The sequence below is a fragment of the Ovis aries genome, chromosome 3 (genome assembly GCF_016772045.2).
Source record: "Ovis aries strain OAR_USU_Benz2616 breed Rambouillet chromosome 3, ARS-UI_Ramb_v3.0, whole genome shotgun sequence".
Lineage (NCBI taxonomy): Eukaryota > Metazoa > Chordata > Mammalia > Artiodactyla > Bovidae > Ovis > Ovis aries.
Genome location: NC_056056.1, coordinates 107,275,948 through 107,289,558, shown reverse-complemented (window position 1 = coordinate 107,289,558; position 13,611 = coordinate 107,275,948). Strand labels below are relative to the sequence as shown.

The following is a 13,611-nucleotide window of genomic DNA, read 5'->3' as shown; positions in this document are numbered from 1 at the left end:
AATTCTGGCTCTAGTCTTTATTTCCATACATGTGGTTTCTGTTCCGTACCACAGTGTCACAGTGTGGAAAGAGTGTGGGGGTGGGCGGGGGAGGGTGTGTGTATGTGGGGTTGTTCTGTCAATTTTAGTCAGCACAGGTGCCTGGCACCATTTCCTGACTTCCCTGCTGCCTTTCTCCTGTCTCCCTTCTTCTCAGGGATGTCCCACCCTTGAGATTGTGATTCTTACCTCTTGCGGGGCAGTTACCTTGTGCTCTGTTATCTGGATTCTCACCACTGTTCAGGCTCACATATTCTACTTCTAGGGCCATTTCAAAGTGTTTGCCCAGGTAAAGTTTCCTCTTTAAGAGGACTATCAGTTCCTATCTAATAAGTATTAAGTTATTCTTAAAACAAAAATTCAGGTAATGCATCATCTATTAAAACTCATTTGATCGTGGTGCAATTATATGCTATTAGACATAATAACCTAGTTGAAAGAAAAAGCAAGTTGACGTCTCTTTTGATTCTTTTTCCTAAAATGGGTGGGTTTTCTGGACCTTTCTTTTTTTTTTTTCCTCACCTTCTCTCTTTCTCTCACTGTTTCTCTCTTGTTTTTCCTTCTTTCTTTCCCTCCTTTTCTTCCCTCCCTCTTTCTTTCTTTTCCTTTTCTTTCCTTTCCTTTAAAATTTGCTTTCTACCATTAGAGAACCCAGAAAACCACAGTGGTGATTAAGCACATCTTCATTCTGAGCCTCGCCATGGTGAGGACACTGAGTCGGAGACAGGTGTGACAATGAGTTGGTAACATTCTACTCCATCTGGACTTTGTTGTTTTATACTGATAAATATAACTGTGACTTCTTGATGTCCTTGGATTCTGAAATTTGAGCCAAGAACAGTATTCAAAAGTGTATAGAATCATTGAGAAACTGATGTCTGACTTGGGAACTCATAAATAAGCATAGAGATTAACAGCCATTGATTTAGAGGGTGCTTTTCCTGGTGGCTCAGAGGTTAAAGCGTCTGCCTGGAATGCGGGAGATGCAGGTTCAATTTCTGACCGGGTTCAATCCCTGACCCAGATTCGATCCCTGGGTTGGGAAGATCCCCTGGAGAAGGAAATGGCAACCCACTCCAGTACTCTTGCCTGGAGAATCCCATGGAGGGAGGAACCTTGTAGGCTACAGTCCATGGGGTCACAAAGAGTTGGACACGACTGAGCGACTTCACTTCACTTTGGCCTTTTTTTTAAAGATGTGTGTGCAACCTGTATTTCATTTAAAAATTTTATTGTGTTTCTGGTAGATGTGGGAATGCTGTATTTCCCCCCCAGTGCTTCTGGTAAACAAACTTGGTGTTTAGTCTCAGAAATTACACACATTGAATGTATTAAAGAGCTGTCCTTGAGAGAGTTACTCCAAATCTGGGGATAAGAATGAGTTAATAGAGCTAGACATCATCTTGAGTTATATTTTGACTCTTGTACTCTGTCTCTATTCCCTAAACAAAAGGCAGTATCATCCAGGACAACTTTAACCAGCTTGACAGACGAGAAATTGACTTATATTTATTCAAAGTCAGTGACAAAGAATCAAGACTGTGCAGAGGACCAAAGTTTACTACTGGAAAAACAGGAGAAGTTTTAGAAGGGGGAGACCTGAGAGCAAACACAGAAAAGAAGGATGCCAGGATGTCTTTGTGCACATCTTTCAGCAAAGCCATGGGTACTAAAGTGTCCCCTAGAGATGCCTTGTTCTCCCTCAGGATGAACTCAGCCCTACATAAGGCAAAGTGTATGTGCAGCCATCCTAGGAGATTCCTTATAATCCAAAAAGGACCCTGAGTCTTCTTCTTCAAGGTTCTGTCATGTCCTTTTCTATAGAAATTCCCCCCTCATCCAAAGACACACAGAGACTGTGTTCTTCCAAGACAGCTTTTATTTTTTTTATTATTATTTTTTTTAATTTTAAAATCTTTAATTCTTACATGCGTTCCCAAACATGAACCCCCCTCCCACCTCCCTCGCCATAACATCTCTCCAAGACAGCTTTAAAAACTGCTGTCTCTTCCCTGAGGGCTTCCCAGGTGGCACAGTGGTAAGAATCTGCCTACCAATCAATGCAGGAGATGTGGGTTCAATCCCTGGTTCAGGAAGATCCCCTGTAGAAGGAAAAGGCAACCCAATCCAGTACTCTTGCCTGGAGAATCCCATGGACAGAGGAGCCTGGTGGGCTACAGTCCATGGGGTTGCAAAGAGTCGGACACGACTGAGCCACCGTGCACACACATCTCTCCCATGACACAAATACCTGAACTCAAATGTTCACTTTGTTTCTAAATAAGAATAGCCACTTGTTGGGCTGGTCTTAAAACAGTGACCGTTATGTAGCCAGCACATCGTTTTCAGGCCACATTGGTAGTGGGTTGCTGTGCCCAGATCAGTCTCATAGAAGTGCTTCATTACCTGCCAAATAAGTGCTGGCCACACTCTGCAGGGGCCTCCCAGGTGGCTCAGTGGTAAAGAACCCGCCTGCCAATGCAGGAAACTCAAGAGATGCGAGTTCCATCCCTGGGTTGGGAAGATCCCTTGGAAAAGGAAATGGCAACCCATTCTGGTATTCCTGCCCAGAAGATCCCATGGACAGAGGAACCTGGTGGGTTACAGTCTGTGGAGTCGCAAAGAGTCAGACACGACTGAGTGACTAAACAACAGCAACAACACGCTGTTCGCGTCTCACTGGCAGCTATTTGACCTACTGTTTCTATATCCGGGTTGTCTGACCAAAGTACCGATAGCTCCGCTGGCGAGGCTTCAACTGTCTTGGATGTGTTAGGGTTTTCCTGACTGGCTATGATGTCATGAAACAATGTTTGATGGTGAGTGGGTTTCCTGATGCTGCTTTTTTGGGTTGTTATCTGTCTTCACTCAGATGCCATGCCTGGTTACTAACAAAACTGATTTCTTAGCTCCAATCTTAACAAGCAAACCAATTAAAAAAGAAAGAAAGAAAGAAAGTAACCAGAAAAGCCTGAAAAAGAGGCAAACAATCTTAAGGACTTAAGCAAGCTTTCTAAATATGCAAACTGAAACATTATCTGTAAGCATCAACTCTTAAAGACAAAAGAAGCCTTGGGTATTCACAGAGGCTGACTTAATTCCTTTCATAAGTGGGAAACTGGAGCCCAGTAAAGTTAGTTGACTTTCATGGTTAGAAACTAATTTATAAAGACTCTGACTAGAATATAGATTTTGTTTTAGTGCGCTTACATCTTGGGCACATTTCTTCCTTCTGATTGTCAAGCAAAGGCTTTGTCTAGGCTATGGATTGATTTTAAAAGTCTTTAAAAATGTAAAGATCATGAGTAGTAGTGTTCGTTTGTTTTTTGGTATTTCCTGTTAAAGGCACACACCTGCATACTGTGCCGCAGATCCCAGACGGCAGCCTCTTAGCTAGTGTAAGAACTAGTAGTCTGCCTAGAAATAACCCAGTAGATAAAGCTCCTGAGAGATGAATGGGCTGTGCACAGCACTCATATATCACACAGGCACAAGGTTTCATTGTTTCATTGTGATTTGCTTCTGGTCATATCTGTAGAGCAAGATATCGATTGAGGCTAGGTTATAGTGAGGAAGGTTATGTATGTGGGGAAGAGAAGAACCAAATTATGCAGGATTGGTAGTCCAGCCCATCATAAAGAGACCTAAGATGTTTTCCTCAATATCCCATTTCTAAATAGTCAGGCAAAATAAAGAGTTTCTGGAAGACTCTATAGACTATACCTCCTGGGAACGAGATAGACTTGATATAGAATATCAGGAACTAGACTTATTTTCTTAGTTTAAAATATGGTTGGTTTGTTTTGGCAAATGTATAGACCTCTGTAATCACTATTACAATCAAAATGAGAAGAATTTTTATTAACTCATGAAAGTTTCCTCATATCCCTTTGCAATCTGTTCCCTCTTTACTTGATACTCTGCTCCAAGTCCATCACTGCTCTGATTTCTATCATCATAGCTTAGATTTACCTACTTTTTTTAAAATTCCCCATCTAGTTTTTTTAAATAAAATTATAGTTGATTTACAATGTTATATTAACTTCTGCTGTACAGAAAAGTGATTCAATTATACTGTACATATATATATATATTCATTTAAAATATTCTTTTCCATTATGGTTTATCACAGAATATTGAATACAGTTCCCTGTGCTACACAGCAGGGCCTTGTTGTTTACTCATTCTGTATATAACAGTTTTCATCTGTTAACCTCAAATTCCCACTCCGTCCCCTCCCACCCCACCTCCTCCTTGGGACCACAAGTCTCTTCTCTATGTCTGTGAGTCTGTTTCATAAAAGCCCATTTGTGTCATATTTTAGATTCCACATATAAGTTATATGATATGGTATTTATCTTGCTCTTTCTGACTTACTTTACTTACTAGGATAATCTCTGGGTTCTTTGATGTTACTGCAAATGGCATTACTTTATTCTTTTTAATGGCTGAGTAGTATTCCATATTGCAAGTGTGCGTATGTGTAGCATTGTATGACTATCAGACAATGTTTGAATATCAGACATTGTATGAATAACAGAGCATATCTTCTTAAATTTTTTTTATTTTTAATTGGAGAATAATTATTTTACAATATTGTGATGATTCCTGCCATACATCAACATGAATCAGCCATAGGTATACATCTGTTCCCTCTCTCTTAAGCCTCCCTCCCACCTCCCTCTCCATCCCACCCTTCTAGATGATCACAGAGCACTGGCTTTGGGTTTCCTGCATCACATAGGAATTCCCACTGACTCTACATTTTAGATATGGTAATGCATATGTTTCACTACTACTCTCCACAGTCTTCCCACCTTCTCCTGTCTACTGTGACCAACAGTCTGTCTTTTATGTCTGCATCTCCTTTGCTGCCCTGTAAATAGGACCATCAGTACCATCTTTCTAGACTTTCTCTATATGCATTAATGATGATATTTGTCCTTCTCTTTCTGACTTACTTCACTCTGTATAATAAGCTCTAGGTCCATCCATCTCATTGGAACTGACTCAAATGCATTCCTTTTTATAGCTGAATAACATTCTATTTTGTATATTCACCACAACTTCTTTGTCCATTCATCTGCGATGGACGTCTGGCTTGCTTCTATGTCCTAGCTATTTTAAATAGCATATATAGCATATCTTCTTTATCCATTCATCCATTGATGGACATTTAGGCTGTTTTGATGTCTTAGCTATTGTGAATAGTGTTGCTTTGAACATAAGGATGCATATTTTTTTGAATTATAGCTTTATCTGGATATATGCCTAGGACTAGGATTACTGGGTGATATGGCAACTCTATTTTTAGTTTTTGAGGAACCTCCATATTGCTTCCATAGTGACTGCACCAGCTTTTACCCCACCAACCAAGTAGGAGGGATCCCTTTTCTCCACACCCTCTCCCTCACTTTTTTGTAGGCTTCATCACGGCCATTCTAATTGATATGAGATGATATCTCATTATAGTTTTGATTTGCATTGCTTTAATAGTAAGCTATATTGAACACCTTTTCACATGTGTGTTAGCTATCTTTATGTCCTTGTAGAAATGTCCACTTAGTTCTTCTACTCATTTTTTGATTGCATTGTTTTTGTTGTTGTTGCTGTTGATAGCATGAGCTATTTGTATCTTTTGTAAATTAATCTCTTGTAGGTCGCATTTTTGCAAATATTTTCTCCCATTTTGTAGGTTGTCTTTTTGTTTTGTTTATGGTTTCCTTTGCTATGCATAGGCTAGTAAGTTTGATGATATCCCATTTGTTTATTTTTGCATAGATTTATCTATTCTGGATTGCTATATAAATGGAATTACACAGCAGTCACTCTTTTGAATATGGTACATTTAGCTCAACATAATATTTTAGAGATTTCCTCATACTGTTGAGTCAGTAGTTTGTGGAACTTCAGTTCAGTTCAGAGGAACTTAGGCTTTATAATTTAACTAAACTGTCATAAAAACATATTTATGATGCTACTTAGGCATAAAACACAAAATATGCAAATCAAAGATCACATCATGGATAAAACTACTGATCCTTCTAAACTTAAAAAAATTTTTGTTTGAAAAGCCTATTGCATTTCTTCCGTCCAACATCCAATATAAATCTTCAAAAGACATAAAATTGGAAAATTGGACAAGTAATACCTCAAAAGAAGGTAAGCTCCTTAAAGGCAGGAATTTTTGCTTGTTTATGTCACTATAGCATCTCAGTGTCTAAGAACAGTGTTTGGCATATAGTAGTTCCCCAGAGGATATTTGTTGAATAGCAAACATCAAGAAAAGGAATTTTCCGTCATTAATCTCTTTTTCATTTTCAGATTTTCACTCCTGGGGATGCTAACCTTAGCCCTTTTATTGCTGTGAATATATTAATTTTTGTGGGTGCTGTCATCATGATTCTGGGTTTCCTGGGATGCTGTGGTGCCATGAAAGAAAACCAGTTCATGATGATTTTGGTGAGTTTTCCCAATGCATCCCAATACCCAACTTTCAGACTTTGGAGGATTATCTCCCATCCCCATTATCTGTAAGAAGGACTCGTGAAGATTGATGTAACTCTCACTTTATTTAGAGGGTTTGGTTGTGGAAGCTAATATAATTATCTCAAATTAGAGGGTACCTGAGAGAAGTAATCCAAGTCTATGTCCCAACGAGTAACACTGAAGAAGCTGAAGTTGAATGGCTCTATGAAGACCTACAAGACCTTTTAGTACTAACACCCAAAAAAGACATCTTTTTTATTATAGGAGACTGGAATACAAAAGTAGGAAGTCAAGAAACACCTGGAGTAACAGGCAAATTTGGCCTTGGAGTACAGAATGAAGCAAGGCAAAGGCTAACAGAATTTTGCCAAGAGAATGCACAGGTCATAGCAAACACCCTCTTCAACAACACAAGAGAAGTCTCTACACATGGACATCACCAGATGGTCAACAGATTGATTATGTTCTTTGCAGCCAAAGACGGAGAAGCTCTATACAGTCAGTGAAAACAAAACAAAACAAAACAAAACAAAAATACTGGGAGCTGACTGTGGCTCAGATCACGAACTCTTTATTGCCAAATTCAGACTTAAATGGAAGACAGTAGGGAAAACCACTAGACCATTCAGGCATGACCTAAGTCAAATTCTTTATGATTATACAGTGGAAGTGAGAAATAGATTTAAGGGACTAGATCTGATAGACAGAGTGCCTGATGAACTATGGACAGAACTCAATTTCATTGTACAGGAGGAGACAGTGATCAAGACCATCCCCAAGAAAAAGAAATGCAAAAAGGAAAAATAGTTGTCTGAGGAGGCCTTACAAATAGTTGTGTAAAGAAGAGAAGTGAAAAGCAAAGGAAAAAAGGAAAGATATACCCATCTGAATGCAGAATTCCAAAGAACAGCAAGGAGAGATAAGAAAGCTTTCCTCAGTGACGAGTGCAAAGATAGAGAGGAAAACAATTTAACGGGAAAGACTAGGGATCTCTTCAAGAAAACTAGAGCTACCAAGGGAACATTTCATGCAAAGATGGGCTCAATAAAGGACAGGAATGGTATGGACTTAATGGAAGCAGAAGATATTAAGAAGAGATGGTAAGAATACACAGAAGAACTATACAAAAAAGATATTCATGACCCAGATAATCACAGTGGTGTGATCATTCACCTAGAACCAGACATCCTGGAATGCGAATTCAAGTGGGCTTTAGTAAGCATCACTATGACCAAAGCTAGTGGAAGTGATGGAATTCCAGTTGAGCTATTTCAAAGCTTAAAAGATGATGCTGTGAAAGTGCTACATTCAATGTGCCAGAAAATTTGGAAAACTCAGCAGTGGCCACAGGACTGGAAAAGGTCAGTTTTCATTCCAATCCCAAAGAAAGGCAATACCAAAGAATGCTCAAACTACCACACAATTGCACTCATCTCACATGCTAGTAAAGTAATGCTTAAAATTTTCCAAGCCGGGCTTCAGCAATACGTAAACCATGAACTTCCAGATGTTCAAGCTGGTTTTAGAAAAAGCAGAGGAACCAGAAATCAAATTGCCAACATCCACTGGATCATCAAAAAAGCAAGAGAGTTCCAGAAAAACATCTACTTCTGCTTTATAGACTATGCCAAAGCCTTTGACTATATGGATCATAAACTGTGGAAAATTCTGAAAGAGATGAGAAAACCAGACCAGCCGACCTGCTTCTTGAGAAATCTGTATGCAGGTCAGGAAGCAACAGGTAGAACTGGACATGGAACAACAGACTGATTCCAGATTGGGAAAAGAGTACGTCAAGGCTGTATATTGTCACCCTGCTTATTTAACTTATACGCAGAGTACATCATGAGAAACGCTGGGCTGGAAGAAGCAGAAACTGCAATCAAGATTACTGGGAGAAATCTCAATAACCTCAGATATGCAGATGACACCACCCTTATGGCAGAAAGTGAAGAAGCACTAAAGAGCCTGTTGATGAAAGTGAGAGGAGAGTAAAAACGTTGGCTTAAAGCTCAACATTCAGAAAACTAAGATCTTGGCAATCGTTCCCATCACGTCATGGAACCCATAAGGAAGACTAACAAGTAAGCAATTAGCTACAGCAAAGGTGGTCCAAGAAGAAAAGAGCAAGGATGGAGGAGGGAACTTTCAAGCTGGACGCAGAAGTGGATAAGGTGTTTGTATGGGTAAGGGTGCGATGAGCTTTCCAGGGAGAGGGCCTCGAAGTACAATGCTAGCATCTTTGGGGAGCTGAAAATTTTGGGGTATGGCTAGAGTGTGTAAGGACTACATTCAGTAAGTGATGGAAGGTGGGTCTGAGTGTGGACTAGTGTCAAATCACAGTGCATGCTAAGAAAATTGTAAGGACATGAGAGAATCAGATTTGTCCTTTAGAAATCTTCAAGGATAATTTGGGTTGAGATAACCAACAGATAATTTACTTTGAACACATACACAGTAGAAAATAATAAGTGGATATAGAAAAAAAATTTTAATTTAAATATTTATTGGATAGAAAACTGACATAAAAATTTATCAGAGCTCATCTGAACTTGTTTCTTCTCTAATAGAAGAAGCATTGTGTCAGTCCCTGAACAAATATTTTTTAACTGATGGTTTATTATGAAGCAAGGTAAAAGAGCTTTCAGTACAGTTCAGCTCAGTCACTCAGTCATATCAGACTATTTGTGACCCCATGGACTGCAGCATGCCAGGCCTCCCTGTCCGACACCATCTCCTGTAGCTTGCTCAAACTCATGTCCGTCGATTCGGTAATGCCATCCAACCATCTCATTTTCTGTCATCCCCTTCTCCTCCTGCCCTCAATCTTTCCCAGCATCAGGGTCTTTTCAAATGAGTCAGCTCTTCACATCAGGTGGCCAAAGTATTATAGTTTCAGCTTCAACATCAGTCCTTCCAATGAATATTCAGGACCGATTTCCTTTAGGATGGACTGGTTGGATCTCCTTTGAGTCCAAGGGACTCTCAAGAGTCTTCTCCAACACCACAGTTCAAAAGCATCAATTCTTCAGTGAACAGTTTTCCTTATGGTCCAACTATCCATATCTATGCATGATTACTGGAAAAACCATAGTTTTGACTAGATGGACCTTTGTTGTCAAAGTAATGTCTCTGTTTTTTAATATACTGTCTAAGTTGGTCATAGTTTTTCTTCCAAGGAGCAAGTGTCTCTTAATTTCATGGCTGCAGTCACTATCTGCAGTGATTTTTGAGCACCCCCCCCCCCAACAAAAATAAAGTCTCTCACTGTTTCCATTGTTTCCCATCTATTTGCCATCAAGTGACAGGACCAGATGCCATGATCTTAGTTTTCTGAATGTTGAGTTTTAAACCAGCTTTTTCACTCTCTTCTTTCATTTCCATCAAGAGGCTCTTTAGTTCTTCTTCACTTTCTGCTGTGAGGGTGGTGTTATGTGCATATCTAAAGTTATTGATATTTCTCCTGGCAATCTTGATTCCAGCTTGTGCTTCTTCCAGCCTGGCATTTTTCATGATGTACTCTGCATAGAAGTTAAATAAACAGGGTGACAATCTACAGTCTTGGTGTACTCCTTTCCCGATTTGGAACCAGTCTGTAGTTCCATGTCCAGTTCTAACTGTTGCTTCTTGAGCCGCATATAGATTTCTCAGGAGGCAGGTTAGGTGGTCTGGTATTCCCATATCTTGAAGAATTTTCTACAGTTTGTTGTGATTCACACAGTCAAAGGCTTTGGTACAGTCAATAAAGCAGAAGTAGATGTTTTTCTGGAACTCTCTTGCTTTTTCAATGAAAGAGCTTTAATGGAACACTAATATCATCCCTGGTGGTTGGTTTTTGATTAATAAGGCCTCATTTGCAATTTGGGGACTTTAATTACTTGAGCTTGTTTTTATGGAAACTAATTTGTGGGAAGCTCTGAAATTAGAATTCAGTATATCTGAGGCAGATTTCAGGACTACATTTGTAAAAAGACTCCAGGTGATTCTCATAGTGGTAGAGACATTGTTTTGAAGTCAGTTCTGAAATTCATCTTGAAGTTTGAGTTTGTATTTTATGAAGAAAAAAATCATATTCAAACAACGTCATTTGAATTTTTGAACTTCCCTCCATTCAACATCGTACTGATGCCTACAATCCTATGATTCGATTTTAGTTTTAATCATTTTCCTTAGTCAGTCTCTGGAGCAAATGTTTCTGAGCAGTAATGGCTCCAACTTTGATTTTTGAGGCAGAGAGTAGAATAAATGCAGAGCATGGTTAATACTGTAATTAGGATCCCTAGTGCAGAAAGAAGTGCCATGTCCGAAATGTCCCCAGGTGGTTATGGAATGTACTGGGGATAATATTGAATATATTTTCCTTTTCTTTTTTGTCAGTTTTTCATAGGACTGCTTATGATCCTACTCCTGCAGGTGGCGGCAGGTATCCTAGCAACTGCTAGGAAATCTAAGGTGTGTACACATATTATACCTGACAGTTTTGGAAAGTGCATAAAATTGACATGCTACCTCCTGACATGAATCATTTAACAGCACTTTTCAATTTTCAGGCTGAACAAGCTCTGAATAAGACTCTCCTGATGAATGCACGTCTTTTGAGTTCAACAAATGAAAATGAAAGAGTATTCCAGAAAGCCTTTTCTGAACTTCAAGAAGAGGTAATTAGAACTTGTGGGTTAAACCTATGGGCTTCCAGGTAGGGTTCTTCTCCTGGATAATAGTTCTGCTGTCTTTGATTGGTTGAGAAATGTTGATAACTAATAAATAAAGCTTTTCTTCTAGATTCATTAAAAATTAAAAAAAAAAAAAAAGAACTTGTGGGTTATTTGGAGAGTTGGAGATAGTTCTCCTTTTACTTAATTTTTGACAGCTGTGTTCCTTAAGAATTGGGAAAAGGTCTCCCTTTTGCATATTTTGACCAATTATTCTGTCACTATGCAATAAGAAGAAGCCGGGACTATTTCTAATTTTTTCCCCAGCTTCTTATGAAATTCTGAGGCAGTTTAGGACAGATATTAAGATGATATGTTTATGATAGATTAAGTCTTGATTGAGCCAAATCAATAATTGCTTTAATATTTACCATTTAGAAGGATAGTGTGTTTTGAATGCTTGGAATTTCCCTTCTCTCTTTCTCTGCCTCCATGTCCCACTTCTCTTTTATTTTTTTATTTTTCTTTATTTTTTTATCCACTTCTCTTTTAAAAATAATTATAGCTACTGTTTATTGTTGCTTAGTATGTATCAGATTTGCATTCAATAGCTCACTTAATTCTGACAACAAGTCTATGAGATGGATAATATCATTACCCTCATTATCTTTAACCAGAGAAAACAACGGCAACCCACTCCAGTACTCTTGCTTGGACAATCCCATGGAGGGAGGAGCCTGGTAGGCTGTAGTTCATGGGGACGCTAAGAGTCAGACACGACTGAGCGTCTTCACTTTCACTTTTCACTTTCATGCATTGGAGAAGGAAATGGCAATCCACTCCAGTGTTCCTGCCTGGAGAATCCCAGGGATGGGGGAGCCTGGCGGGCTGCCCTCTGTGGGGTCGCACAGAGTCAGACACGACTGAAGCGACTTAGCAACAGCAGCAGCAGCATTATCTTTAATAGACAGATGAGGGGATTACAACTTAGAGAGGCATGACAGCTAACAAGTGATGGGGTTGGAATTTGAATGCAGATCTGTCTGACTCACTAATTCTTTTTAATCAGTACACTAGCCCCCCTCCCCCTAGGTATGTATGTATGTATGTATGTATGTATGTATTTACTTTGGCTACTTCACTGTCTTCAGGGTAAAGTCAAGATTTGGACAGAGGTTGAAGGTATTCTACTCTCTGGCTCCTACCTCGTATTTTAACTTTACTAAAGTCTACTCCATGAAGAAAGCACTCTGGTCCAACCAGTGTCTACTGAGGATGTGTTAAATACCTCTGCCTTCCTGCCTTTGCATCATTCCTCATCCTTGGAATGTACTTACTACTTTTCTTTTTTTTTTTTGACTTGCTTTCTTTTCTAAAAAATTTTTAATTGGAGGATAATTACAATATTGTGATGGTTTCTGCCATGCATCAGTGTGAATTGGCCACAGGCATACATGTGTCCCCTCCCTTTGGAACCCCCCTCTTCCCTCTATCCCTCCAGAATATCATAAAGCACTGGTATTGACTGCCTTGTGTCATACACCAAACCCCCACTGGCCATCTGTTTTACATATGCTAATGTATATGTTTCATGCTATTCTCTCAAGTCATCCCACCCTCTCCTTTTCCCACTGAGTCCAGAAGTCTGTTCTTTCTTTACAAATACTACCTGTACTTTGAGACTTGACTGAAATATTGCTCTGTGAAACTTCTCCGCTCTACAGTTTATTTACTCAGAATTTCCATCATATTAATGACATGTAGCATTTATTTCACGTATGCCATAGAAATCCTCAGACTCTCAAGAGTAGAGCAGGATTTTACAGGACATTTAACCTGACTTATCATTAACTGGGGCTTCCCAGATGGTATTAGTGGTAAAGAACCCGCCTGTCAATGCATGTAGGTGTGAGATGTGAGTTTCATCCCTGGGTCAGGAAGATCCCCTGGAGAAGGGAATGGCGACCCACCCTAGTTTTCTTGCCTGGAGAATCCCATGGACAGAGGAGCCTGTTGGGCTACAGTCCATAGGGACGCGAAGAGTTGCACATGACTGAAGTGACTTAGCACACACATCAGTAACGGAAGTATTTTATGTTTATGTCCACCCACCTTCTAATTAAATATGGAAGAGCCGACAGTTTGCCCATTTTGCCCATCCCATCCCATTCCCTTTGCATCTGAGTCTGATGATTAATGTGTTCTTTCTTAATTTAAAACAAAATCTTTCTCCCCTAGACTTAATATAATTTAGTTTTAGTGCTTCCTTATGGAGTTTCAGAGGAAAAAGAAAATCTACTTCTACATATTGGAACTTTTTCTTTGAAACTGGCTTCTTGTATGACTTCTAAGAGCTTTGGTTTTTCAAGTCAAAACATCTTAACATCCCTGGTTTTTTGAACTATTTATCAGATGACATTTCCCCCAGAGC

The 13,611-nt window shown here is 39.3% G+C and overlaps 1 protein-coding gene across 1 annotated transcript in view; it reads left to right on the top strand.

Moving 5' to 3' along the window:
• TSPAN8 (tetraspanin 8) overlaps window positions 1-13,611 on the top strand; it is a 35,313-nt gene that overhangs the window by 10,260 nt on the left and 11,442 nt on the right. Inside the window, exons 3-5 of the mRNA XM_027965799.3 lie at window positions 6,364-6,501; window positions 10,906-10,980; window positions 11,079-11,186. Coding sequence (XP_027821600.1) covers window positions 6,364-6,501; window positions 10,906-10,980; window positions 11,079-11,186 — 321 coding nt within the window. The remainder of the gene's footprint in view (window positions 1-6,363; window positions 6,502-10,905; window positions 10,981-11,078; window positions 11,187-13,611) is intronic.